This window comes from Uloborus diversus, chromosome 10, assembly GCF_026930045.1.
Source record: "Uloborus diversus isolate 005 chromosome 10, Udiv.v.3.1, whole genome shotgun sequence".
Taxonomy (NCBI): domain Eukaryota; kingdom Metazoa; phylum Arthropoda; class Arachnida; order Araneae; family Uloboridae; genus Uloborus; species Uloborus diversus.
The window spans coordinates 56,037,334-56,062,691 of NC_072740.1; the positions used below are offsets into that span (position 1 = coordinate 56,037,334).

Genomic DNA, 25,358 nt, shown 5'->3' on the forward strand with positions numbered 1-25,358 from the left:
TTTTGAAAATTATCAGAATCCTATTACAGTGACCGCCGCTTGTATGAATCATGTTTGCATTAAAAAAATTTGATTCAATGAAGCAAAAGTTTTTTTTTTACGTGGAATTCTTTTAAAAATTTAAGATAACGTGATTCAATTTTTAGTCAAATGAGATATCGTCAGAAGTGTACTTTTCTCTCAAAATATTCATTCGCTGAGTATTTAAAGAATTTTATCATAAAACAGTATAAAAAAGCCAATACAAAATTCCTATTTTACTTATGCTCTTCGAAAAATGCATCTCTTATTGATTGCTAAAAATAAGTAATAATTTAGGCATTCTTTTTTCAATGTCATAAATCTATCTGTAGTCTTCAGCATTGCTTCAATGCTAACACTAACGATGAAAAAGCCGAGAGCACAGTAGTCCCGTAGACTGCATGTCTCTCTCCATATCACCGGTTTTGTTAGGCTTTTCCTGAGAAAATTGTCACTAAATGTGTGAAACACTGCCTCCCCCTTGTTTCACTACTTACAGATTTGAAAAAAAAACTTTTTCCTAAAACGAAGGGAAAAAAAAGAAGAAACCTTTTTCCTAAAACAAAGACAAAAAAAAAGTGTGCTAATGCATCACATGTTTGTGGGAAATGGTCAATCACAAATGCTCGATTCATTTAAAAGGCGTGTTAGATTCAAATATTTAGCAAATTTTAAAAGTTAAAACTGGATTTTACTCTGTTTTTGATTAATTAATTCATTAAAGCGGCTGATTCAATTACCTGGTGCTCACTGTAATGGCATTTTCAAATCAACATTCATAACTTACAGTTAACGTGTGTCTGTGTATACACATGTATATAAATGCACAATTTTATTGTTAAAAAGAAAAAATAACATGGATTGCATATATCCTTAAATATTGAACACTTTTTTATGTTTTCTGAGAAAACATAGCTGTTATATGCACTTTAATGTGTAAAAAATCAATTTTTAAATTTTTCCCAGATTTTTCTTTTTTCCCACTAGCACAAAATTTCTGGAAATTTTACATCTTTAGTGAAATCAGCAATCAGAAAATGAGTATGATCTCATATTCTAAATTTGTCACATGTAGCCAAAAAACAGAGTATTTAAACTACGTGTAAGATTATATGAGACAAAATTAAAAGCTTTCAAAATCATTACAGCAGTACTCTTAAAGTTTAAATGTTATACTATTAAAATTACACAAAAATTCATTAAAAGAAATTAGTATCAATTTATAAATTGAAAACAAGTTAAAAGTTGCAAGTAAAATCATCTATCCTTTGTATATTTCATAAAAGTAAAAAAAAAAAAAAAAAAAATAGAAGTTTAGTACATATGCCAACATTTAATGATGTAAGAGTGCACAGTGCAGAAAAGAAAAAAAAAATGGTTCAAAGGTTTTTGCATTTTTGGGTAGCATTTAACATCCAATGAAAAAATGTAGGAGTTTGTTGGATAGGTTAGAAAGTATAGGCTATATAGGAAAATATCTGACAAATTGTGAAAATAAAGGAAATATAGGAGGACTATGATTCCTGTATTAAGCATATTTGTACAATTAGACCAGTAAATATGGGCCAAAGTGAAGTAGTTAATTTTGTTTAATCATTCAAGCATTTATTTGATCCCTTACATATTCTTTATTAACATACCTTAATTTAGTAATTCACTTATATTTATTCATTCATTCACTTATTTTCTTATTTATTCATTCTTTTACTCTTTCATTTATTTGTCCTCATACATTAATTTGTTTATTTAATTATCTGTTTATGTTTTTTAAGTATTTTTTCATTTATTCATTTAAACTATTATTCACTGATTCATTTGATCAAAAGTATGTTTTTTTAATGATTGAATAGAAGATATTTCACTACAAAAATATTTCATTTTTCACTTTGCCCCATAAAAAATAAAAGGGAAAATTTTCCACTTTTTTTAAAGCGAAAATTTACTGCCAAAAATAAAAAGTACTACTTCAAATCCAGTTTCATTTCAAAGTAAAAAGTTCTTTGTTTATGTACTGTAACTTTCAGAACAAATTTTCAATTTGTTCATTTTGAAAAAGCTCAGTCATCTTAACTATTTCACTTTGCTCCACATTCCCCCATATGATCTTACAAGGTGACAAAAAATAACTTATACACACACGATGCATTATAATTTTAATACCCAATGAAAATACTACGACCAAACTTCAAAATAAGTGTGAATACATTATTTAATTTAATGTATTTACAAACTTTCAAAGTAGCTACCTTTAGCCTTAATACAGAGCTTAAAACGATTCACAAAATTTTCAGCTCTTTGCCGCTACTCACTTACTAATATTTTGTCCCTTTCCTTGCATAAGGATTTCTTTAGGTATGCCTAAGTTTTATGAGGTTTAGCACACACCCTTGTCTTCAAGACCTTCTTGCATTATTGAACAGCACCAACGACCCCAATCTGTACTGCTTTGGGGTGGGATATGTCCTACTGGGAAAACAACACTTGTTTTTGTTGATCAAGGGATAAAAGTAATCAAGAAACATATCACGAACTCATTTTGGAAGATGTTTTCGAACCTTGTTAATGTACCTAAAGATGGCCACTTTGAAAATTTGTAAATATATTGACGAAATAATGTATTTTCATATTTGTTTTGAAGTTGTTATAATTGTTTCATTAAAATTAAAATTATAATGTAATGTATCATGTGTGTCCCAAGTTATTTCTTCTACCCTTTACAGTTAAATGCCAAAAATTTAATTTTATAAACATAAAAAAATGAACGGATAAAACTAGTACACCAAACTGTCAATCATTTTGGAAATCACCCATAAACGTTTTATTTTGTTCCACTCAAACTTTGTTCATAGAAAAACTGCCATTCGCTATGAAAAACATTTGCGTATGTAGGTTTGTTTGTTGTATGCCTTCCTCTAAGGTAGTAGATTTAATTCCTGTGATTTCTTTGCTTCCAAATTAAAAAAAAAAGACCTCAGGCCCGGATACATAAATATTGGGCTCCCCTGCAACAAAATTTGAAGGGCCCCTCCCCAGAGGCTAGCAGTGTATATTTGCAATGTTTATTAATCTCAGTGCTAGGTTTTTTTTCTCAATTTCTTCAGACATTGGGTGCCTTAAAGATGACTCCCCACACACACACACTGCCGGGTCTGCAGATCCGGACCTGAAAGACCTCCGAAGGCAGCATTTCTCACCTTCAGAAGCAGTGGTTGAAGCTTTGGAGGTGATTTTGAAAGAGATGCCTTAAAATGGTTTCTAGAATGTCTTTGACAACCTAAAAAAGTATGCAACAAGTGTATTGCATGAAAAGGGGACTATTTTCAAAAAGACCAACATTTAGAAGATTATTACTCAGTTTATTTTATTAATGATCAGTCTTCATACAAAAATTTTTTATATGGTCCTAGATCAATCAAACAAAAATATCGTCAAGGGGACTTTTTTGAAAAAGATCAACATTTGGAGTATTATTGATCTTAGTTTTTATTAATTTTTGATTATCTTTAGTGATCAGTCCTCATCCAAATTTTTTTCTTTTGTCGCCCCCTAGATCTATCGAACACAAAATTTTTGACATTAGTACGACCAACACTCAGGAAATGCAGCGATTTGTGAACTGTACCACTTTACACTCGTGATCATCCTACCTGGTTTATACCACCCTTCCCATCACAGTAGAACATTTCCTTTTATATATTTTCCATACTTACCACTATTCAAAGGGGGGGGGGGAAACAAGATATTCTACTCAGGAGAAAGGGGGGAAAAAAGAAAGATTGAGACAAATTTAAATGCAATTTAATATTCATTCTTTAGATACAAATTGTCATTTTTTTTATTGAAGAAGTTGCCGGTTTGGCTTTTCTTCAAAAATTTATCATCAAATGTTTAAACAAAACAATGACTTGGAAAATTACATTTATCAAAAGTGAGTTCTTAAGACTTTCACTAGATAGCATCAATCGAAATTCAGCTCTATGCTGCTTAGCTTGACATATTCTTACATTACATCTGCAAATTATAAAAATTGATACTTCCCCAATTGATTCTTTCTTCACCTATTAGAACCTACTTTGCATCTATTCTTCCGGAATATCTTCTGGGAGTTGGAGCAAATAGGAGATTTGTGAAGGCAGTCTGACGTGCTTCAACTTTAGAGCTGCTACTTTCATCTTTAAGAGATATTGAAAATTTATCAAGGAAAAATGTAAAAATGAAATACTAATAATAATAATAATAATTAAAAGTTTTTTTAATCTTCTAAATATTGCATATTCCATCCTGAATTAAAACCTCATTATTCAGTGGGACTTTCAGCATCAAATAATCATACTTTTATGTAAAATTGTCGAACAGAACTAAAAAATTGTTCTCTTTCTTCAGAAACTAACTCATGAGAAAAACATTATTAGTAAGCAGAAAGTTACTGCCCTTAGCCAGGGCTAAGGCAGAACTACATGCAAAATTCCAATAGCCTGGTTATGACATCCAGAGATTGCAGTGTTGACCTTGACATGAACTCATCAGTTTGGAATAGTCAATAATTGAGCTGGAGGCAAATGTTCTTTCAATGAAACCAAGATTACCAACAAACTGGTAGCTGAAACGAATTTAGCATCTTTTGCAGGTTGATTAGCCTTTTTACTTCCTTTTACATAGTAAAGAAAGCATTGTTATTGTATTCACGAAAAAAATTGCCAAGTTCTGTCGCCAACGTAGTGACAAATTTGCCAGTTTTTTTTTTTTAAATCTGGTTTCAATTTGGCCCCTATTTGTGATATATGAAAGTTAACCACTGAATTTCAGTAAAATTGCTAATATTGAAAAATTATCTATATAAAGCATTTTTTTGCTTTGGTTCGCAACAAAACTTGGGGTGAAAATATTTAAATTGTTTCTTTGCGTACTCCAAGGCAGTATTATCATTAAATTGGAGTAGAAGGGAATCATGTGATGCACACATCAACTCGTTTTTATTGCAGCTTCAAGTTGAGATAGCTTGTTTGACCCTAAAAATGGACCTAATTTTAAAAGAGCATTTTCAGTCAAAAATTCAAGGACTTTGAACATACACATCTTATTTTTTAATATTCTAACATAAACATGTTACAATAAGTGTTGAAGGTTAGAGCATATTACACATTTCTCAGTTGAGTTTTTGACAATTGAACTATGGATTACTAGTAGTTAGTGATGTATTATAATTATCTTTTCAGGAGAACTCTTTCAACTGTTAAGTTTACTTTGAAAGTCAAATATCACCTCTATAGTAGCTGATGAAGGATTGAAGTCATCTGTGTTTTCCTATCAAATATAATGCTTAAATATTATAATTTCTTTTCTAAATTTTTATACCTCAAGTGCCTGAATTCAAATGTACATAAAAGCTTTCAACATTGAATTTTATAGTGAGTTTTATGTCTGCATATTTTGTAATAAAAATGTTTTATACAAACATGTTCATCAGTTATGGAATGTAACCTTCCATCACCAGTTCAGTATCGCCATGCACACCTTCAGTATAACTCAAAAAATTGTGATGATTGCTCAGAAGACATAAATCTTGCAATTCACACCACCTGAAACAAAATATTTTTTTAAAATAAAGTTCAGCATATGGGTCATTCAATGTCAACTCACACACCTAAAAAGTGAGTGCTCACAGATTATAACAATATTTTGCAGGTTCATACCTAATTACTAAGTGGTATATAAAAAAAAAGACCCTCCAGCTGTTGTAGTTTTTTTAGATATAAGGGGTCAAAATTTTAAAGGGCTCCACCGGCTCATACTTGCCTGACCATAACTCGGAAACAAATAAAGTTAGAAACTTGAACTTTATATATTTTGAAAGTTTACATTAAGAGCTTTGAAATGATATATTACATGATACAAAAATACAATTTTTAAGGTCATTTGAATTGACCTTTGATCTTGAATATTTTTAAAAATTATAATTTTAAAAATCTGAAATTTTTTTTTGTATACACTATTATTTTCTTTATTTGTGCCAAGTTTCATGTTGGGACAACACTGGGATCATGCATAATTTAAACTTTAATGTTACTCCGAGTGGCCAAAAATCAATTGCCATCAATTGAAAGTCAAATATGTGTGCCCAAATGTGTCATAATCATGCTGATAATACAACATTAGAAAAATGAAAAATTCATTTAATGTAATGTACATCATTCAATTTATTCAATTTATTCAATTATTTTCAAATCATTCAATTTATGTAATGTACAATGAGTACATTACATAAAATTATTATACAAGTTATCCATGCAGTCAAACTTGACATTGGCATTGTCTTCACATGAGGCAACTTCGTAGATTCAATTTTGCTTCTAAAAATACCCCACAACTAATGATGTTCCGGATATCCAAGGGAAAATAAAGATACGTATCCGTTACTTTTTTGACGGATCTTAAACGGATCATTCTTAAAAATTTTAAATATTTGAATTAAAGACTCTTAAACTCCGTCTAAATTAGGTTTTGTTCCCTATTTAAATTATAAGGTATCATTTCAGAAGCCAATTTGTACCCCCCCCCTTTCTGTTGCAAAAAGGAAGGGGAAATAAGTTTTAAAAGTGTGTATCAGGTTGTCTTTTTGTGGCATTGTAGCTCCTAAACAGATGATTACCGGAGATATTAATTAAAAACCGAATTGATGTTTTTCACAATTATGGTAGTAAAAATTTACCCGTACATTAAAAATGTTGGCCCTAATTGAAAAACGAAGTTTTCTGCGTTTGACATTTATTTGAAACTTCCAACTTATGTACAGTAGGAGCTATAATCTTGTTAAAAATTTTTTAAATGTAATCCTAAGCATTTATACGCGTGATGGTGGCGATTTCATAGTCGGACGATGAGGAGAAAAAGCTCAGTTATGTTTAACATTTTTACCTACTGTCAGTTCATATTTGTTAACAAATGTGTGTTCTAACTCACGAAATTCATCTTAATATGAGGTCGGCTCTCTGGGGCATGTTTTTTTAATTTTTAATTTAATATTAGTTTTTGTTATTGATTTGGGGTTTCTATTATTCTTCATTTTTGTTTCTCTCGGCATCCTTCAAAAAAAGTGAGACTAAATTCTCTATTTACTGTTTGTAAAGGTGTTCCTTGCTCTATATTTTGTCGGCTGGAGTAAGTTTGGTGGAATGGGTCAGCGCTGCATTTATGCTGAAATAAAATGCGAAAAATTATTTCTAGCCTGTCCAGTAGCAGCTTTACACTCTTGCTCCTGTATCCAACATCTACCGAGTAAGCTAGAAATAATTTTTCACATTCCATCTAAGCATTAATGCAGCCCTGGCCCATTACTTTCAACTCTCCCTCAATTTTAACGGAGATTTCTTTAGAGAGTAAATCATAGTCTTGATTATATTTTTTCCGCAGTTGACATTTTTTGAAAAAACTGCCATTATTCTGACGGGAATACCTTCCGTAACAAATTTTACACTTGGATAGTTGAATTGGGTAAAAAAATTTTTGAGATCCGTATCCGCGGATCTTGACACTAATGATTTGGATCCGTATCCGTATCCGTGGATCAACTTATTTAACAATCCGGCACATCACTACCCACAACGCTGTTAAAACTGTTCCGAGTTGACTTAACAAATTTACTCTTGTATAGAGAGAACGCTTGGCAATGTCTCGAAGAGTTGAATCACCTAAAAAGTGGATTCCACTCATCAGTATGAGAACCTTGTTGTTGTTGTCCTGTGCCAGCAAGGCTGGCACTTTGGGGTGCGCTGCTTCACTTTTCCAACAGTACCGTAATTTGGTGTAAAGTCCGACTTCCACAATACACACATGCCATAGGGACTCGTTGATAGGGTAGGCAACCATTCACAGCATAACAACACATTCACACAAAGGAAGGACAAGGACAGGAGAGAGAAAGTACATCCATGCCCGAGCCGGGATTCAAACCCGCCCCCCCCCCCCCCCTTCGCAGGCAGGGAAAATAGCATCTGTAAGTCAATCTACAGACGATATTTAAAAAGGAGCAATTATAATTTTTAAATTGTCATACATTTCTAATTTATCGTCTGCCAAACGTTGCTATGTCATTATTTTTCAATTTAACGTCAAATATCCATTGCATGAAATATTAAATTATAGCTGATCCCCTAATTGTCCCAACATGATACTTGGCACAAATAAAGAACAAATAATGTGTATAATGTATATTTTTTTCAGATTTTTAAAATAATAACTCTCAGAAATATTCAAGGTCGAAGATAATTTTGAACGACCTTCAAAATTTAAGATTGCATTTTTGTATCATGTAATATGTCATCTTAAAGCGTGTTTTAAAAGCTTTAAAATGGTATCAAGTTTTTGCATGTAGTGCAATTAGAACAAAAGTTATGTGTGTTCAAAAACTACTCCGTTTACCAAAATGCGATTTTTTGTAATGATTCCCAATTATACAATATTTATTAAAAATCTAAAAATTTGGGTTTTTACTTTTATTACCAAACACTATCTCTAAAATTTTTTAGAAAAATCGGAAGGGGTCAGCTTGAAAATCTTACTCTTTTGATCGATTTGATATGAAATGACCCCATATTCTTTTTTTATACACTTTCAAGATTTCCAAAAAATACATTTTGTAACTATCTGTCATATATTCAGAGCTCTGAACTGCTACAAAAAAATAGTATTTCCTATAAACTTACAACTTTGAACTACAACGCTACGAAATTGTGCCCAAAATTTAAAAATTTTTTTCCAGACTTGGGTCAAATCCTTTTTAAAGAAACACTTTCTGGTATGATTTCTTGCAGTGTTACTGTAAATTAAAAACATTAGACTAACACCATAAAAAGAAATGCAGCATTTGTGATTATTTCTAATTGCGTTAAAATCGCTCTCGTTTTCAAAAATGAATCTAATAACGCTAAAGCAAAAGTTTACTGACATTCATTCAGAATGCAAACAGTACTTAATAACAATAGTAGCAGCAGAAACAAACTTTTTACAAAAATCACGGTCGAAAAACAAAACTTTGTTCAAAAATGAGAAAATCAAAAATTTTTGATTGTGAACCTGTTTATTATCTTTCCTTTTTCATGTTTTTAAAGCACTTATTTTTAAAAAATAAAAGCGGTAAAATGTGTGTGTTCCTGTTTTTTCTTTTCTTTTTTTCCCCTGGAAAGTAAGAGTTGAATTTGTAAGAGAATTTTCAACTTTTTTGTTGTAAGGGAAAAATAGAAGAGTTTTTATGTATTTTAGTCGTGTTTTCACTGTCGCTGCTTTTTACAACTGATTGCAAGATAGTTGCCAGTGGCAGACCGGTAGTGTAATTTTTAAAATTATTTATTGCCTCTGTTACATTTGTTATTGAATTTGTCGTCTTACCCCACCCCCCGTGAGTGCGCAAATTGCTGCTACTACTTCCGATTTTTTAAAAGTTGGCAGCTCTGCATATATCTCTAATTGGCACTTCAATTTCAAGCAGTTTCTTCAAGGATTAGCTGCCTAACAAATTTATATTAATATTTCCTATTTAGTAATAAAATGCCTAGTTCAAAGGAGATTGTACTCTGACTTAATACTGAAATTCTACAACATTTCGTGATTCAACAAACTGGTAGTTTTTCTATTTTAGATAACAAAATGGAAAGCAAGCTGGGAATTTCTAATAAGAAATATAAAGCAACATTGGGTTCAATATTCCTATTAAGCAATATCCTTTTCAACTCCATTTTTGAAATATCAATACCTATGCATGACAGAAAGATAAATGATGTAAAACAAAACTTGAATCCTTTTGCAAGCATTCAGATCAAAAATCAGTTAAATTTACTGTTTGAAATTAGTTTTTCAAAGAAACCTTATCTTAAATTTTGTTTTGGGCCTTTTTGCCTACGGAAAAAAGTTCTTTAGCAAAAAAGCTAACATTAGAAAACAAGCTTTAGCAAAATAGCATTAGGTTTATGACAATTGAGTTTGTATGCTTTTGTAGATGTTTTTATGTTTCTCATTTTGATTTTTAATCTAAGTGGCAAAATCAAGCTGTGACATCTTAAAAGAATTTAAATACACATCAGCTAGTAGAAGCATCTGAAATGAAAAACTAATTAACAATTGTATTTACATGAGAGAACAAAAGTATATTTATAAGTCATTAGAAACCCAATGTAACATGTTTTTGATGTGGTCTTACTACATCAATGCTCATTACAATCTGCACGGATTTTTTGAGACACAGCGAAGCAACTCAAACTCCATTGATCTCATGTAGTAATTCTTATCAGTCTTTATGTGATTCTATTTTTATTTATTTACTTATTGATTTTATAATAATATATAAACAAATGCAGTGGAAAAAAATGCATAACAACTTGTTTCCCTTTTGCAATTTAGATCCTTTTTTGCATTGTGCACCCAAAGCAGAATTTAGGGTCTTAATGCTAAACTGGCTGAGATTTAAATACCATTTTCCTAGTAACATTGAAAAACTTAAAATATTACTTTAAAATCCCATTTAAATAACTAAAAATGAAATATGCATAAATTGTTTAGTTTTCTGACTAGAGCATGTTATAAATTTTAAACTTCATTTGAATAACTACGGATAAAACATGCATGAATTGCTTGATTTTATTTCTGGGTCATGTAGAAAAAGGCAGTATATTTTGACCTGTAAAAAAATCTGTGTTCTGCTTCTGTTATACCCTATTTGTTTTAAACCAATAAAAGCCTTATACAGTAAAATCCCTCTAATGTGGACACTAACGGGACAATTTTTTTTGTCTGCAATAGAGAGGTGTCCGCAGGATAGGGGTTTAATAATGTTATTTGCATTGGAACAGGAGAATTAAAAATTGTCCGCATAAGAGGGGTGTCCGCCTTTGAGGGGTGTCCGTTAGGAGGGGTTTTACTGTACTAAAGCCCTGCACACAGAAAGCTACCAGTGATAAATAAAAATGGCAGAAAAACAAGAGTGGAAGTGGGCAAATTATTACTTGTACATTGCATCGTGTAATAAATATATTCATTGTTTACAGATAGAAGGAAAGAAATCTTACGTCAAAAAAAGTACTAGAGCTTTTTTAAAGTGATAAATGCTTTTAACCTTCTAGCATTTCTATTCCTGTCATAGTCGAAGGCCTTTTCGAAAAAAGGACATAGAATTTTGATTTTTCAAAAAGTTTTACCTCTTTGCTGAAATTATATCTGTAGGTGAGTTGGTAGTATTTGCGTTTTCAATCAAAAGAGCTCCTAATTAACAAAGAAAAACACGGCAAATTTTAATACTTTCATTGGAATATGCAATTTCAAAAATATAGTTATTAATTTCACACATAAAACACTGTTACAGAAATTCCAGTTTATTAAATATTAATGATAGTTATGTATATATAAAGAATAAAAATGAAAAAAAAAAAAAAAGGCCAAACCGAAAACCCATAGATGTGCACAAGCAACTAAACTAATAAGCCAAATAAATATTGATAAGAAAACAATTCACAGTGATAAAACAAGCACGAAAAAGATATATATCATAATATATTATTTATGATTTATGATAGATATATATCAGCATATATTATTTATATCTATGAAATATTATTTATATTTAATCATATATTATTTATGATAGATATATATCATAAATAAATACAGAAAATGATGAAACTAGACTTATCAACTGTGCATTAGTCGGTGCACATTCATGGGACATTTTGTTTTATTTTTTTTACCAACGTTTAATATTAAATGATTCACTTTTAAATTGAATGTAAATTAAAAAGGAATATTATAATGCTTAGTTATATATTAATGATGTATTAACACATCATAAAAATATAGTACATAACTTTTTGGTTATTTTTAATAATAAATTAACAATATTACTATGATTAATATAATTTTTATATTAAAAAAACCATAGTTGAAATAATAAATATTGAAAATATCAAAATATCATGATTTATCATGATATATATCATGATATTTTCAAAATAAATATCGGATATATATTGTGATATATATTATGATATATATCGGCGAACCCTGTCTAAGCATACCTGAAACTTCTGAAGAGATAGTTTTGCTGTAGTTATTATTGTTACAAATCCTGTAAATAGTAAATATTGTAGGAACGTAACCTGTAAATAGTTTCCCGTAATGAATATACAACCCCTTTTTCATTCGGCTAAAGTATACGACCCCTATTTTCTTTCTTTTCATTGATAACGGTCAACGCATTTCGAGAAGCGTGTGGAATATTTGAGAAAATTCTTTTCGGTGTATTTAAGCCGTTAGCGATCGATAAACAGTTAGTTTGGATTGATATTTCGAGCTGAGGGCATTTTGCTCTGTTTATAGCGAGGCATTTCGCTGTGTTGTTTTCGTATTTGGAAGTAAATACGTGTGTAAACGTTGAGTTTGCGGTGTTGTGTGATAATTGCTTAATTGCTGATGAATAATTTAGCAGTTGTTGACGATCTTTCCTGTACATAGTGTAAATAAATTTCCTGTGTTTTTATCAAGAACTGTGTCTTCATTTCAAGAAAGTGGAAGTCACACCGAATCCCTTACAATTTGGCGCCCAATGTGGGGCTTCTTCTGGACTTTCTTGGAGTAAGTGTGACTTTGGACATTTTTTTCATAAAGACTGTTTGAATTTATAGACTTTGTTTTTATGGTGATTACTCGCGCAATGGATGACCAATTAAAACAACTTCTGGAAGCAATTAATGCTGTGAAAAGTGACTTGACCGAAAGTTTGGCGGCTAATCAAGACCAATTAAAAAGTGATCTGACTGCAAGTATGTTGGCAAATCAAGACCAGTTAAAAAGCGATTTAACGGTGCTGAAAAAGGACTTAACGTCTAACCAAGAAGAAATTAAAAACGACCTTATTTCGGTAAAGACTGTGATGGAAAATAAATTTAATGACATAGAGCATCGAGTTGATGCTATTGAAGAAAAATTTGATACCGTTGAAAGCCGATTCAATGCTGTAGAAAATAAATTTGAAGAAGAAGATAGAAGATTTCATCTACTTAAAGAAGAGATCTTTAAGGACGTGGAAAGGAGATTGGCGACCGCGGAAAGCAGCTCTGTACAGTTTGGCGCTCCCACATTGGTTGCTCGACCGCCCATTAAACTTGCCACATTTGATGGGAAAACTTCGTGGCAGGTTTACAAAACTCAGTTCATGATAGTGGCGGAAGCGAACGGATGGGACTCTGCTACCAAGGCCTGCCATCTTGCAGCATCCCTGAGAGGTGACGCAGCGGACATTCTTCAGACCCTTCCGGACAGCCAGCGCCTGGATTTCGCCGCCCTCACATCTGCGTTGGAGCTTCGCTTCGGTGAGAAATGCCAGAAAGAGTTCAGCCGACTCCAGTTGAAGTCCCGTTTCCAGAAAACCGGGGAAACCCTGCAAGAGCTAGCGGCGGACGTCGAGAGACTGTCTCATCTTGCTTTTTGCGACTGTCCTGCGGATGTTCGGGACAACCTGGCACTCAACTACTTCATCGACGGAGTTCGGAATCCTGAGATCCAGAAGGCCCTCCGGATGGCGAATGTAAACGACTTGAAATCCGCTTTGATGTATGCGATGAGATACGAGGCCGCCCAAGAAGCAACCCGTGTGGATCGCCATCTAATCCGGACTCAGGAAGCTGATGAGTCTGATTCCAGGTCGTCCCACCTCGCTGAACTTGAGAGACAACTCGGTGACTTGACAAGACATTTGAGCAGCATAACAGCCCAAAAGAAACAAGAGCAGAAGTGCTGGAAATGCGGTAGTGAAGGACACCTGCGAAGGAGTTGTCCGGCTCGCCAAATTACGCGAGGGAAGGAAATCAACACCACTAAAGCTCTGCAGATTTCCTCTTCTAGTAGTGGCAGTGATGGACTTTTCATTTACGCACATGTAAATGGGAACCCCTGCAGACTGATTGTTGACACTGGAGCCAATGTGACAATCATTAGGACAGATGTGGCTCGTGAATTTGGATTGAAACTGCTGTGGACATCGCCACGCGTAAGTCTCCAGACTGTGACAGGTGACAAAATTGAGATTGACGGTAAAGTGGACTTGGAAATAGTGTTTGGGAATGCCACCTACCATCATACGGCATTCGTTGCTAATATCACGGACCCCTTCATTCTCGGATTGGACTTTTTGAAGAAATATGACTTCACTCTCGACTTCAAGACTAATGAGCTGCACTCGATGAGAGAAGACATAGCCGTTTTCCCTGCAGAAAGTGATGTCAAATCCGCTCATCAAATAATAGCCCAAACAGATTTGTCAATTCCCTCAAGGTCAGAATCATTAATACCCGGCTCCATTGAAGAAAGCAATAGTTTTCGATTTGGACTCATTGAATCCCCCAACTTAAGCAATAGCCTAAAAGGACTGCTGGTAGCATCTACGCTTGTGGACCTTTCTAAGGATGTAATTCCTGTAAGAGTCGCCAACGTGAGTGAAAGGCCAAGGAATATTCGGAAAGGTGAAGTGTTAGCAACTTGTACTCCAGTAAACTGCATCATTAGAAGAATCAATTCCCCCGAGACTGTGTCTTCTGAGTCCTTGACATCGAAGTTAATTGGGAGTGCACCCTTATCGAAAGATCAAAGAACTGCTGCGGAACAATTGGTGGATGACTTTAAGAATCTGTTTTCATCTACATCGGAGGATGTTGGCCGTACGAATTTAACGCAGCATAGGATCTACACTGGAGAACACCCACCTATTAAACAGCATCCAAGACGACTACCGTTCGCCAAGAAGGAAGAGGTTGAGACCCTCCTGAAAGAGATGAAGGAGAATGATGTAATCGAACCCTCATCCAGTCCCTGGGCCTCTCCCATCGTCTTGGTCCGAAAGAAAGATGGCTCCACCAGATTTTGTGTCGATTACCGACGACTGAATGAAATCACCAAGAAAGACAGTTACCCTCTTCCACGGATAGACGATACCTTGGACACTCTTTCCGGACACAAGTGGTTTTCGACCCTGGACTTGAAGAGCGGCTACTGGCAGGTTGAGATACACCCTGAGGATCGAGAGAAGACAGCGTTTACAACTGGACAAGGCTTATGGCAGTTTAAAGTGATGCCCTTCGGCCTCTGCAATGCACCAGCTACGTTCGAGCGTCTTATGGAGACAGTGTTAAGAGGACTCTCTTACGAATCCTGTCTGGTCTACTTAGACGATATCATCATCGTGGGACGCAGCTTCGAAGAACATCTGGCAAATCTTAGGAAGGTGCTGCAAAAGCTTAAGGAAGCCAATCTGAAGTTAAGCCCGTCCAAATGTAATTTGTTCCGCCGGGAAGTGAACTACCTTGGTCACATCATCTCTTCTGAAGGTGTGCAAACCGATCCAGAGAAGGTATCTGCGGTCAGGAGTTGGAGTCGTCCCGAAAACATCCATCAGTTGCGAAGTTTCCTGGGGCTCTGCACGTACTACAGGAAGTTTGTGAAGGGTTTTTCCAACATTGCACGACCTTTGCATAAGCTGACGGAGAGCAAGCAAAAGTTTGAATGGTCCAAAGAATGCGAAGATGCATTTCTACGACTGAAGGAGGCTTTAACATCAACGCCTATCCTCGCCTATCCTCAGCCTGAAAAATCCTTCATCCTGGACACTGATGCGAGCAACGAGGGAATTGGAGCTGTTTTATCCCAAGAAATTGACGGAAATGAACATGTCATCGCTTACTGGAGCAAATGCTTATCAAAGTCGGAGCGAAATTACTGCGTCACCAGAAAGGAGTTACTGGCCATAGTGAAAGCTGTAGAACACTTCCATCATTACCTCTACGGCCGAAAATTTCTGCTTCGGACAGATCATGCCTCGTTAACTTGGCTTTTGAACTTCAAGAATCCAGAAGGCCAGATAGCCAGATGGATACAGCGGCTCCAGGAATATGACATGGAGATCAAGCATCGAAAAGGGTTATCTCACGGGAATGCTGACGCTTTATCAAGGAGACCCTGTCCTGAGAACTGCCACTATTGTTCCCGAATCGAGAAACAGTATGGAACGACTAGCCCTACCGCCTATCAGGTGACAGTGACTCCAACATTATCAGAACCTGATCCATGGAGTGATGACCAAGTTCGAAAAGATCAACTTGAAGACCCCGACATAAAACCAATTTTAGAGTTCATGGAAAGTGACAGTCGGCGACCTAGCTGGCAGGACGTTTCCATCTTTAGTCCTGCAACAAAAAGATACTGGGCTTTATGGAATTCACTCCATTTACGGAACGGCGTACTGTACCGAAAATGGGAATCTGATGACGGCAAAACGTCTAGGTGGCAGTTACTACTTCCCCGATCAAGGATTTCAGATGTTCTGAAAGAAATACATAGTAGTGCGACTGGAGGACATTTTGGTGTCTTGAAAACCCTTAATAAAGTTCGGGAGCGCTTATTCTGGAGCAAGGCGAAGGATGACGTGGAGAAGTGGTGCCATTCTTGTGACGCCTGTGCTGCTCGTAAAGGACCGAAGAAGAGAAGCAGAGGGAAGTTACATCTGTACAACGTTGGAGCTCCTTTCGAACGAATTGGGATCGACATCCTGGGTCCTCTACCAAGAACTGCTGATGGGAACAAATACATTCTTGTTTCCATCGACTACTTCACCAAATGGCCGGAAGCATATCCCATTCCAGATCAAGAGGCTACCACCGTAGCAGAGACTCTAGTCCAACATTGGATCTCGAGATACGGAACACCTTTGCAGATTCATTCCGATCAAGGGAGGAATTTCATCTCTGCTGTGTTTAAGGGCCTATGTCAAATTCTCGGAATTGAGAAAACTAGGACAACACCACTACACCCACAATCGGACGGCATGGTGGAGAGATTTAACCGCACAATCCTGAACAATCTCTCACTTATGGTATCCAGAAATCAACAGGATTGGGACAAGAAGCTACCTTTGTTCCTGCTGGCCTACCGCAGTGCTGTCCACGAGACTACCGGATATGCCCCATCTCAGATGCTCTTCGGACGAGAGCTTCGGCTACCTTGTGATCTCGTCTTCGGTCGTCCTCCGGATGCGCCTTCATCGCCTGAGGAGTACATCCAGGATCTCCAGGCCCGGTTGGAAGACGTTCATAACTTCGCACGAGAGCGAATCAACATCGCGGCGGAGAAGATGAAGACCCGATACGACACAAGGTCTACTGGACATGAATTCAACGAAGGCGACAAGGTTTGGTTATGGAATCCCATCCGACGGAAAGGTCTTTCACCCAAATTGCAGTCGCATTGGGATGGACCCTACAAAGTCGTTAACCGACTAAATGACGTCGTAGTGAGGATCCAAAAATCACCTAATGCAAAACCTAGGGTTGTACATTATGATCGGTTAGCCCCATACTATGGCCATAGTTCATGAGTATTACGTAAACAACCATGGTTGATAACATAAAAGTTGTAGATAATTTTTGCTTTTAATGTTTAGTAATATTTCTTGTTATTATTGTGTTTTCTGTATCTGTTAGTTATTAATTAATGTGTATATTTGTAAACTTGTGATAGAAGTTTGGCACCCTTTCTGGGGATTGTACTGCCCGGGACGTGCAGTCCTTAGGAAGGGGGCAATGTTACAAATCCTGTAAATAGTAAATATTGTAGGAACGTAACCTGTAAATAGTTTCCCGTAATGAATATACAACCCCTTTTTCATTCGGCTAAAGTATACGACCCCTATTTTCTTTCTTTTCATTGATAACGGTCAACGCATTTCGAGAAGCGTGTGGAATATTTGAGAAAATTCTTTTCGGTGTATTTAAGCCGTTAGCGATCGATAAACAGTTAGTTTGGATTGATATTTCGAGCTGAGGGCATTTTGCTCTGTTTATAGCGAGGCATTTCGCTGTGTTGTTTTCGTATTTGGAAGTAAATACGTGTGTAAACGTTGAGTTTGCGGTGTTGTGTGATAATTGCTTAATTGCTGATGAATAATTTAGCAGTTGTTGACGATCTTTCCTGTACATAGTGTAAATAAATTTCCTGTGTTTTTATCAAGAACTGTGTCTTCATTTCAAGAAAGTGGAAGTCGCACCGAATCCGTTACATTATTATAAGTATTGTTGTTATTTATTTATTTTGCACACACTCCCACACTTGGAAATCATTGTCACAAAGAGTGGAATGCCCTCATTGTTTTCAGTCAACTCCAAGTTTTAAAGTAGTAAAAAATTTTGTCAACAAAAGTTTTAACTATAACTCAGATGTTTACTAAATCCAGATTGTATCAAAAAATATGCTTTCTCCAATGATAAATCCTTCACTTTTTACTTAGAATTAAGTAATTTTATGTAAGCATTAATTTATCATTAAATAGCTTATACGATTAGCAAACTGAACATATAAGGCAGTGAGAAGCAAAGGGATGTAAGTGGCAAAATTAAAAATTTGGAGATAACTAGTACACATGGTAGGTGAACCTCTCCTCTGTCTTGAGGCAAGAGATGGTACTAGTAGCCCTGGTAGTTGCTGCTATACAGCATGATTTGGAAAAAAAATTCAATGAAAGCCAACCTAGGATGTTATCTTTAAACACGTTTTACTCAAAACTTGAAAATGTCCACTTACATCCCTTTGCTTCTCACTGTGCTCTATATGAAAAAAAATCTAGTATCCCAATAAGTGCCAAACCCTGACATTCTGCTGAAAACTAAGTTTTTTATTAAAAAAAAATAACAAGAGTGCAATCAACTATGCTATTAATTTATGCATTAAATTAACAGAAGATAACAAAAATGCACAAAAAAAACTTTATTGGGAGTTGAAAAGAGAGCTATTTAAAACTTACCTATATAAGTTTTAGCTATGCTGTAGGACAGATCTCTACAAGCAACGTTCAACTGTTCTGGAAATGTTTGTACAAAATCTAAAATATACTTGATACTCTTGTTGACATTTGCACATGAAATACACAAATCCCTATTTTGAGCATTTTCAATACAAGACGCAATACTCCTATGAAGTGCATACAATGTTTCAAAATTTGATTTTGAGAAACTTCTTAGAACGTCAAGTGACAAAATGTTTGTTGTTCCTTCCCAAATAGGTAGAACCTGCAATGAAATGTAGTACATTAAGAAACTTTCTGTTTTTCCCCCCAATATTTATATTTTTCATATAGCACTCAGGTAAAAACAATTTTCTGTTAAAACACCATAATTTCAAGAAAAAAGTATTAAACATATTTAGAATCCACTTTAAAAAAAATAGCATTTAAGTTACCATATTTACAGTAGCTGCAGCAAGGCAAAAGGGGATGCACATCATTAGGCGTGAGTCTCATACTGATGTCTAAGCAACAGATTATTCCGTTAAATTTCAATAGAAAAGAAGAGAACTTCAATTTGCCAAAAACATGGCACCCCACACCTAGATCTGCTCGTCACGACAGCTTAAAACAGACTGATGTCCGCTCCCATTTCAAATTTGAAGCCATTCTCATTTTCCATCAGTGAGTGCACCAATCAGAGGAGACCGCCATCCAACAGAAGGATGCAATCCACTGAGGAACCAAGATGCACCAGCAATTTGGGAACGCCGTCTAATAAAGAACTGACACCCACCAGTGGAATGAATGGAGCAGCCCATTAGTAACTTCGAACCACCCATGATGTCAGCTGCAGAGCTCAATGAAATATATGGTTTTTCTTCTTTTTCCTTTAGGCCACAGCCAATAATACCAAAAACATTCTCTTCTCATATTGATGCCGGCTGTGAAAGACTTAAGCAGTTTTTGGAAGAGACAAATCCAAAAAATACTTGCTGATGAGAAAGATGAGTCCCATGACTGAATCAAAAAATTTCTGATAACAGAAAATTATTTTTAATACTTTCTTAGTAAAGATCTTCCTCTATTAGAATCAATTACAAGTCAATAAAATTGTTTGATCGATTACAAATACCAAAAGATTTTTTTCAACTTGATTATAATTCAGGGCAAAATAAAGGAAGCTATTTGAAAAGAAGAAATATAGCTAAATTGCTGAAAGTTGTGAATGATACGGCTGAAAAAGAAGTCAAATTAATCGACAAAGTTAACAACCAGTTTACCAAACATAAAAATAACTCATTTTACAGTCAGTCCAACAATATTGGGGAAAATATCCTAAACACGATCGCGATATACTGAGAAAAACGTACCATTAAGATTAAATTTTTAAAGCATTATTCCATTCCTATTCGATGTAAAATCTTTAATTGACATAAAGTAATTAAAAAGTTTAATTTTATTGCTACCTCACTGTAAAACTTTTTTAAACCTACGATAAAAGATGAATAGGGTATGAAGTAAAAACTTGAAGATTTGTGGAAAAAATCTCAGAAAAGTTAAACTTCAATGTGCTTGGGAAATGTGTTGTTATTGATCGAATGAGTTCAAATTTTGTGCAAGTTACTTTTTAGCATAAGGTCACAAAACTAGGGGGCCTTGCTGCTGGAATTTCGATTTTTTTTTCACATATAAATAAGAACCATCCTAATATATATATATATATATATATATATATATATATATATATAAAATTAAGCAAACAGAATTACAAATATTAAACAAATTATAAATAACAAATGATGATAAAAAGGAAAAATGCAAACAGCTATTAAGTAGGAATAGATAAGAGTGAATCCAGAGCTCATCAGCCGTGGAGGATTCATTAATTATGGTCAAAAGACCAAAATTTTAACTATGAACTAGAAGAGAATGTTTAAGCTCCAGTACATGTAATATAGAGTAACAATGGGCAAACGCACCACTTGCTAAGCTAAAAACAATAAACTAGAGCTCAAACATTTTGAAATAATGTAGGGGGCGCTTTTGGACGTAAAACCTTGCTTTAGTGAAATTTTACTAAATTTGGAACATTTTGGCAAAATTCTAGGCTCTTGGGGGACCTCTAAATATTTTTGTAGAGTTATGAAATTTTACAAGTGGTTTAATGTCCACCATAGGAAACTTTTTAGAGGGTGAGATGTTACGTTCAACTTTTGAAAGTTGGTTTTTTTGGGTACACCCTAATATATATATATATATATATATATATATTAGGGTGGTCCTTATTTTTGAAGTTGCAGTTATTTTACACGACGCCCCCTTAATTTGTTCCATTATACAAATAAATGATCCCTGCAAAATTTTAAGTCAATCCATGAATATTAACACGTGCCCCTGGGGCCCCCTTTTTTGAGTTTCGAAGGAAAAATTGCGGATTTTCTCATTTTTACGTAAAAATAATTCTAACGTTTTCTATTTAAAGTAATTTTGAACCTCAATAGATGCTGCTACTTCCAGACCGACCATTCTCTCACCTTCATTCTGTAATGTTTAACATGTTACAGAGGGTACATGTACACCAATGGCCTTGGGTCGAGCATACCGCTCTTCTGCGCTTGTTCGAACCAAGCAGCAGGGGAACTTTTCTTCCCACCAAGATGGACACAAGGGATTCTATAGGCCATTAATGAATGGCCTAGGCCATTAATGAATGATCTTTGACAGCAACAAATTGCCTCCTCCAGGCTTTGAGGGTGTTGATTTACAAAATTCCCTGTGTATGTAATAGGTGTGGCAAATAGAATTTCAAGGTTTCAATGCTATAAATGTAAGTAATTGCAATTATATTTTGATTCGCTGTTCTTTAGTTATAAACATACATAAATGCTTATACAATTTTTAATTTTTAAAATATAAATTTCAAAAAATCCTTGATTACTCCTAACATAAAAATATACTGTATTTTCCATAGCTAAAATACAAATTTTAAAAAAATATCCAGATCAGAACAATGTAGAAATCTATACTTTAAATTAATTTTCTTCTACTTCAGTACATAGTCCTTTATTATCATCAAATTCTTGCAATTCACAAGATTTAGAAATCGAAATGGATATCTATCTTAAACTGTTGAACTTTTGTTTTCTATAGCTGGTCTACCTCAATGCAAAAAAGCTTGACAACTATTGATATCTGCTCGCCTTTCATCACTGTTAGACAAATGCCATATTAGGGATAAAGATGTTGTTCCTTTATTTACAGCCTACATAGATGCAGTAAATTTGAATCCAAATGACCTAGTGATCAATGCTACATTCCTTAAGAGAGCAAGAGAAAATCTTCGAGACGTAAAATTAAATTTCATGAATTCAAATTTAGATTTTGTAGTTATTCACTAGGCTACAAAGCTACATCCAAATGTAACTGGAACAAGATCGCCGACAGGATTACCGTGATAGCTTCAGGTCCTAATATTGAACAGCTACACGGAATTCCTTAGATGTTTTTTCAGTTGCTTATGATATCTTATATGATAGCTTTTTATTACTAACTGTTCTAGCTGTAGTGTTTGATACAACGACTTGCAATACTAATGAATTGTGCATACAATTTTTTATAGCAAATACTGAACGGTGATATATTACATTAGGATTTCCATCATCATGCACTTGAAATCGTACTGCAGAGTGTGTCCTTAAAGAAGTTCTTGCCTTTCTTAGTTCCAGATCAGATATTCGATTATTTAAGCGCTTCAAAATTTTGTGGAAAGATCTCCATCATTCAGAACTTATGACATTTCAATCAAGTACACATACTACTTAAATTCTAAAAGACGAAGTTGATGACATATTATTTATTGTTCGTAAAAAGCAAAATTGAGAAAGATTACAGATAACTCTCATAACTTGTAATAATATTTCCTGGTAAATTTCCTCCTACAGGGATATGTTTTCGGCAACCTGGAGCTTATCCCTGAGCCGCATGGGTGGCAAAAGGAATTTTTGTTCAAAAATTTTTATATTTAGGAAACAATTTAAATTGACCTTACATGAAAAGAAAGCAAAGCCCTTCAATGCTGTTCTACAAAGCTGTTTTACAATTAAATGCTGTATGAAGATATGGTTTTTCGCAGCAACCCAATCAAGGCTACTTTGAATAATATGTCTGAAAAACTAGCAGCGTACAAAATGATGACAAACATGCAGCAGAAGCAGTGATTGGAAAATTTATAAATCACTTATGGTTTCAGGGGATAAACTAGCAACTTTATCCATATTGGATGAAGGAATTAACTTTGAAGATAGGAACACACTAGTCCAAAAAATGCTTGTGATATGGAAGACGTGTCTGATGACTGTTTAACAAATTTCAGATAACTGTAGATGATTTGGAATACTTTCTTGGTAAAGATCTTCCTCTTCATAGAATCGATTACGAGTCAATAAAACTGTTTGATAAGTTACAAATACTAGAAGATTTTTTTCTATTTGATTCTGATTTACGGCAAAATGAAGAAAACTCTTTAAAGGGAAGAAAGATCGTTAAAATATTGAAAATTGTGAATGATACAACTGAAAGAGGAGCACAATTAATCAAAGAATTTTGCAACTAATTTACCGAACATGAGTCACAAAAACAATTTATTTCACAGACCGTTTCAGACTATCGGGAAAAAATACACACTATCGAGATACGTTGAGAAAGGCGTACGATTAAGGAAAGTTTCTAAAGCCTTATTTCATTCTTATTCAACGTAAAATCTTTAGATGATATAAATTAATTATAAAGATTAATTTTAGTGCTACCTCACTGTAAAAACATTTTGCAAACATAGGAGAAACGATGTACTGAGTGTGAAAAAAAATTTCGAAGATTTGTGGGAAAATGATCAAAAGTGTTAAAGTTCAACGGCCTAGGGGCACGTGTTATTATTGACGGATCAAGTTCAAATTTTGCACACGTTACTTTTTATTATAGTGTCACAAAACTAGGGGGCGTCACTTGTTGAATTCCGAAATTTTTTTCTCCCCATATAAATAAGGACCACCCTAATATATATATATATATATATATATATATATATATATATATATAGATAGATAGATAGATAGATATACACACTGCTTGACATTGAAAATGCAACACCAAGAAGGAGTGGTCAGAAAGTGATGAAATTCGGAGAAAAGACAGGGACAGCAAGGAATAATAAATGATCGTAATTTCAAAATGATAGGCAGAATACAGAGCGAGAACGGCGTCGGCTCAGTAGGATGTAGGACCACCGCGGACAGCGATAAATGAAGAAACACGTCTAGGCATAGAGTCAATAAGGGTGCGGATGGTGTCCAGAGGGATGGCTCTCCATTCTCTTTCAACCATTTGCCACAGTTCGTCTTCTGAACGAGGCAGTGACAGAGTCTGCAAACGGCGTCCAATCACATCCCATACATGTTCGATTGGTGACAGGTCAGGAGAGTATGGTGGCCAGGGAAGCATTTGTGTGGTTTGGAGAGCATGTTGGCAGATGCGAGCACTGTGTGGTCGGGCGTTATCCTGCTGAAAAATTGCATTAGGTAGCCCTTGAAGGTAAGGGATTGCCACCGGCCGCAGTACATTATCCAAGTATTGTTGGGCCGTCATAGTGCCCTGAATACGAACTAGAGGTGATATGGAATTGTACGCAATTGCGCCTCAAACCATTATGCCATGTTGTCGTGCGGTGGGACGTTCCACAGTTACTGCCGGACTAGATCTGTCTCCACGTCGACGCCACACACGTATTCGGTGACTATCACTGTATAAACAGAAGCAGGATTCATCTGAGAACATGACATTTTGCCATTCTGTCATCCATGTCGCTCTAGTCCGGCACCATACTAAACGTTGCTGTCTATGTTGTGGAGTCAACGGCAGTCTTCTTAGCGGACGCTGTGATTGCAGACTACGTGCGACCAAACGATGGGAAATAGTTCTGTTTGACACGGGAACATTCAGGGTATCTTGCACCTGCTGCAGAACCGAGGAACAAGTGACTTGCGGGTCTGCTACAGCTTGGTGGATGTGTCGATCCACACGTTCTGACATCACTCTGGCTGCCCATGAACCCCCTTAATCTTGCCACATTTCGTTGTTCCAACCATCTTCGGCACAGCCGATGCACTGTACTCGCATCCATGTGGGTATCAGCTACGATTTGATGTAAGGACCAACCTCCCCTTCTCAGTCAGATCACTATACCCCTATTAAAATCATCTATCTGCTGGAAGTGCCTTCGTTGACGTCGGCCTGGCATTCTTTCGTGTTACACGTATCTTCCAAGACAAAAACAAAATTTCTTCGATAATTCTCCAGTCAGAAATAACTATACGAATATTGCCCATTCTGCAAGTTCCTTTCCTTACATCTTATTTCACGTGCGTCGGAGAGCTGCGCATTTCACATCATTTACATAACTCATCGATGTACGTCTACTCTAAAATTTGCATAAATTTCTGAACACTCCTTCTTGATGTTGCATTTTCAATGTCGA

At 35.1% G+C, this 25,358-nt stretch overlaps 2 protein-coding genes across 3 annotated transcripts in view; one reads left to right on the forward strand and one right to left on the reverse strand.

The window, feature by feature from the left end:
• LOC129231570 (FYVE and coiled-coil domain-containing protein 1-like) overlaps positions 1 to 5,422 on the forward strand; it is a 55,033-nt gene extending 49,611 nt beyond the window's left edge. The window contains exon 14 of the mRNA XM_054865927.1: positions 5,238 to 5,422. Within this exon, the coding sequence (XP_054721902.1) occupies positions 5,238 to 5,298 (61 nt within the window). The 3' untranslated portion in view covers positions 5,299 to 5,422. The remainder of the gene's footprint in view (positions 1 to 5,237) is intronic.
• LOC129231571 (acyl-CoA dehydrogenase family member 11-like) overlaps positions 3,592 to 25,358 on the reverse strand; it is a 110,600-nt gene continuing 88,833 nt past the window's right edge. For both annotated transcript variants that reach the window (XM_054865929.1, XM_054865928.1), the window contains 4 exons: positions 18,848 to 19,112; positions 11,208 to 11,271; positions 5,478 to 5,600; positions 3,592 to 4,193 (listed from right to left, as the gene is read on the reverse strand). In XM_054865929.1, the coding sequence (XP_054721904.1) occupies positions 5,489 to 5,600; positions 11,208 to 11,271; positions 18,848 to 19,112 (441 nt within the window). In that variant the 3' untranslated portion in view covers positions 3,592 to 4,193; positions 5,478 to 5,488. The remainder of the gene's footprint in view (positions 4,194 to 5,477; positions 5,601 to 11,207; positions 11,272 to 18,847; positions 19,113 to 25,358) is intronic.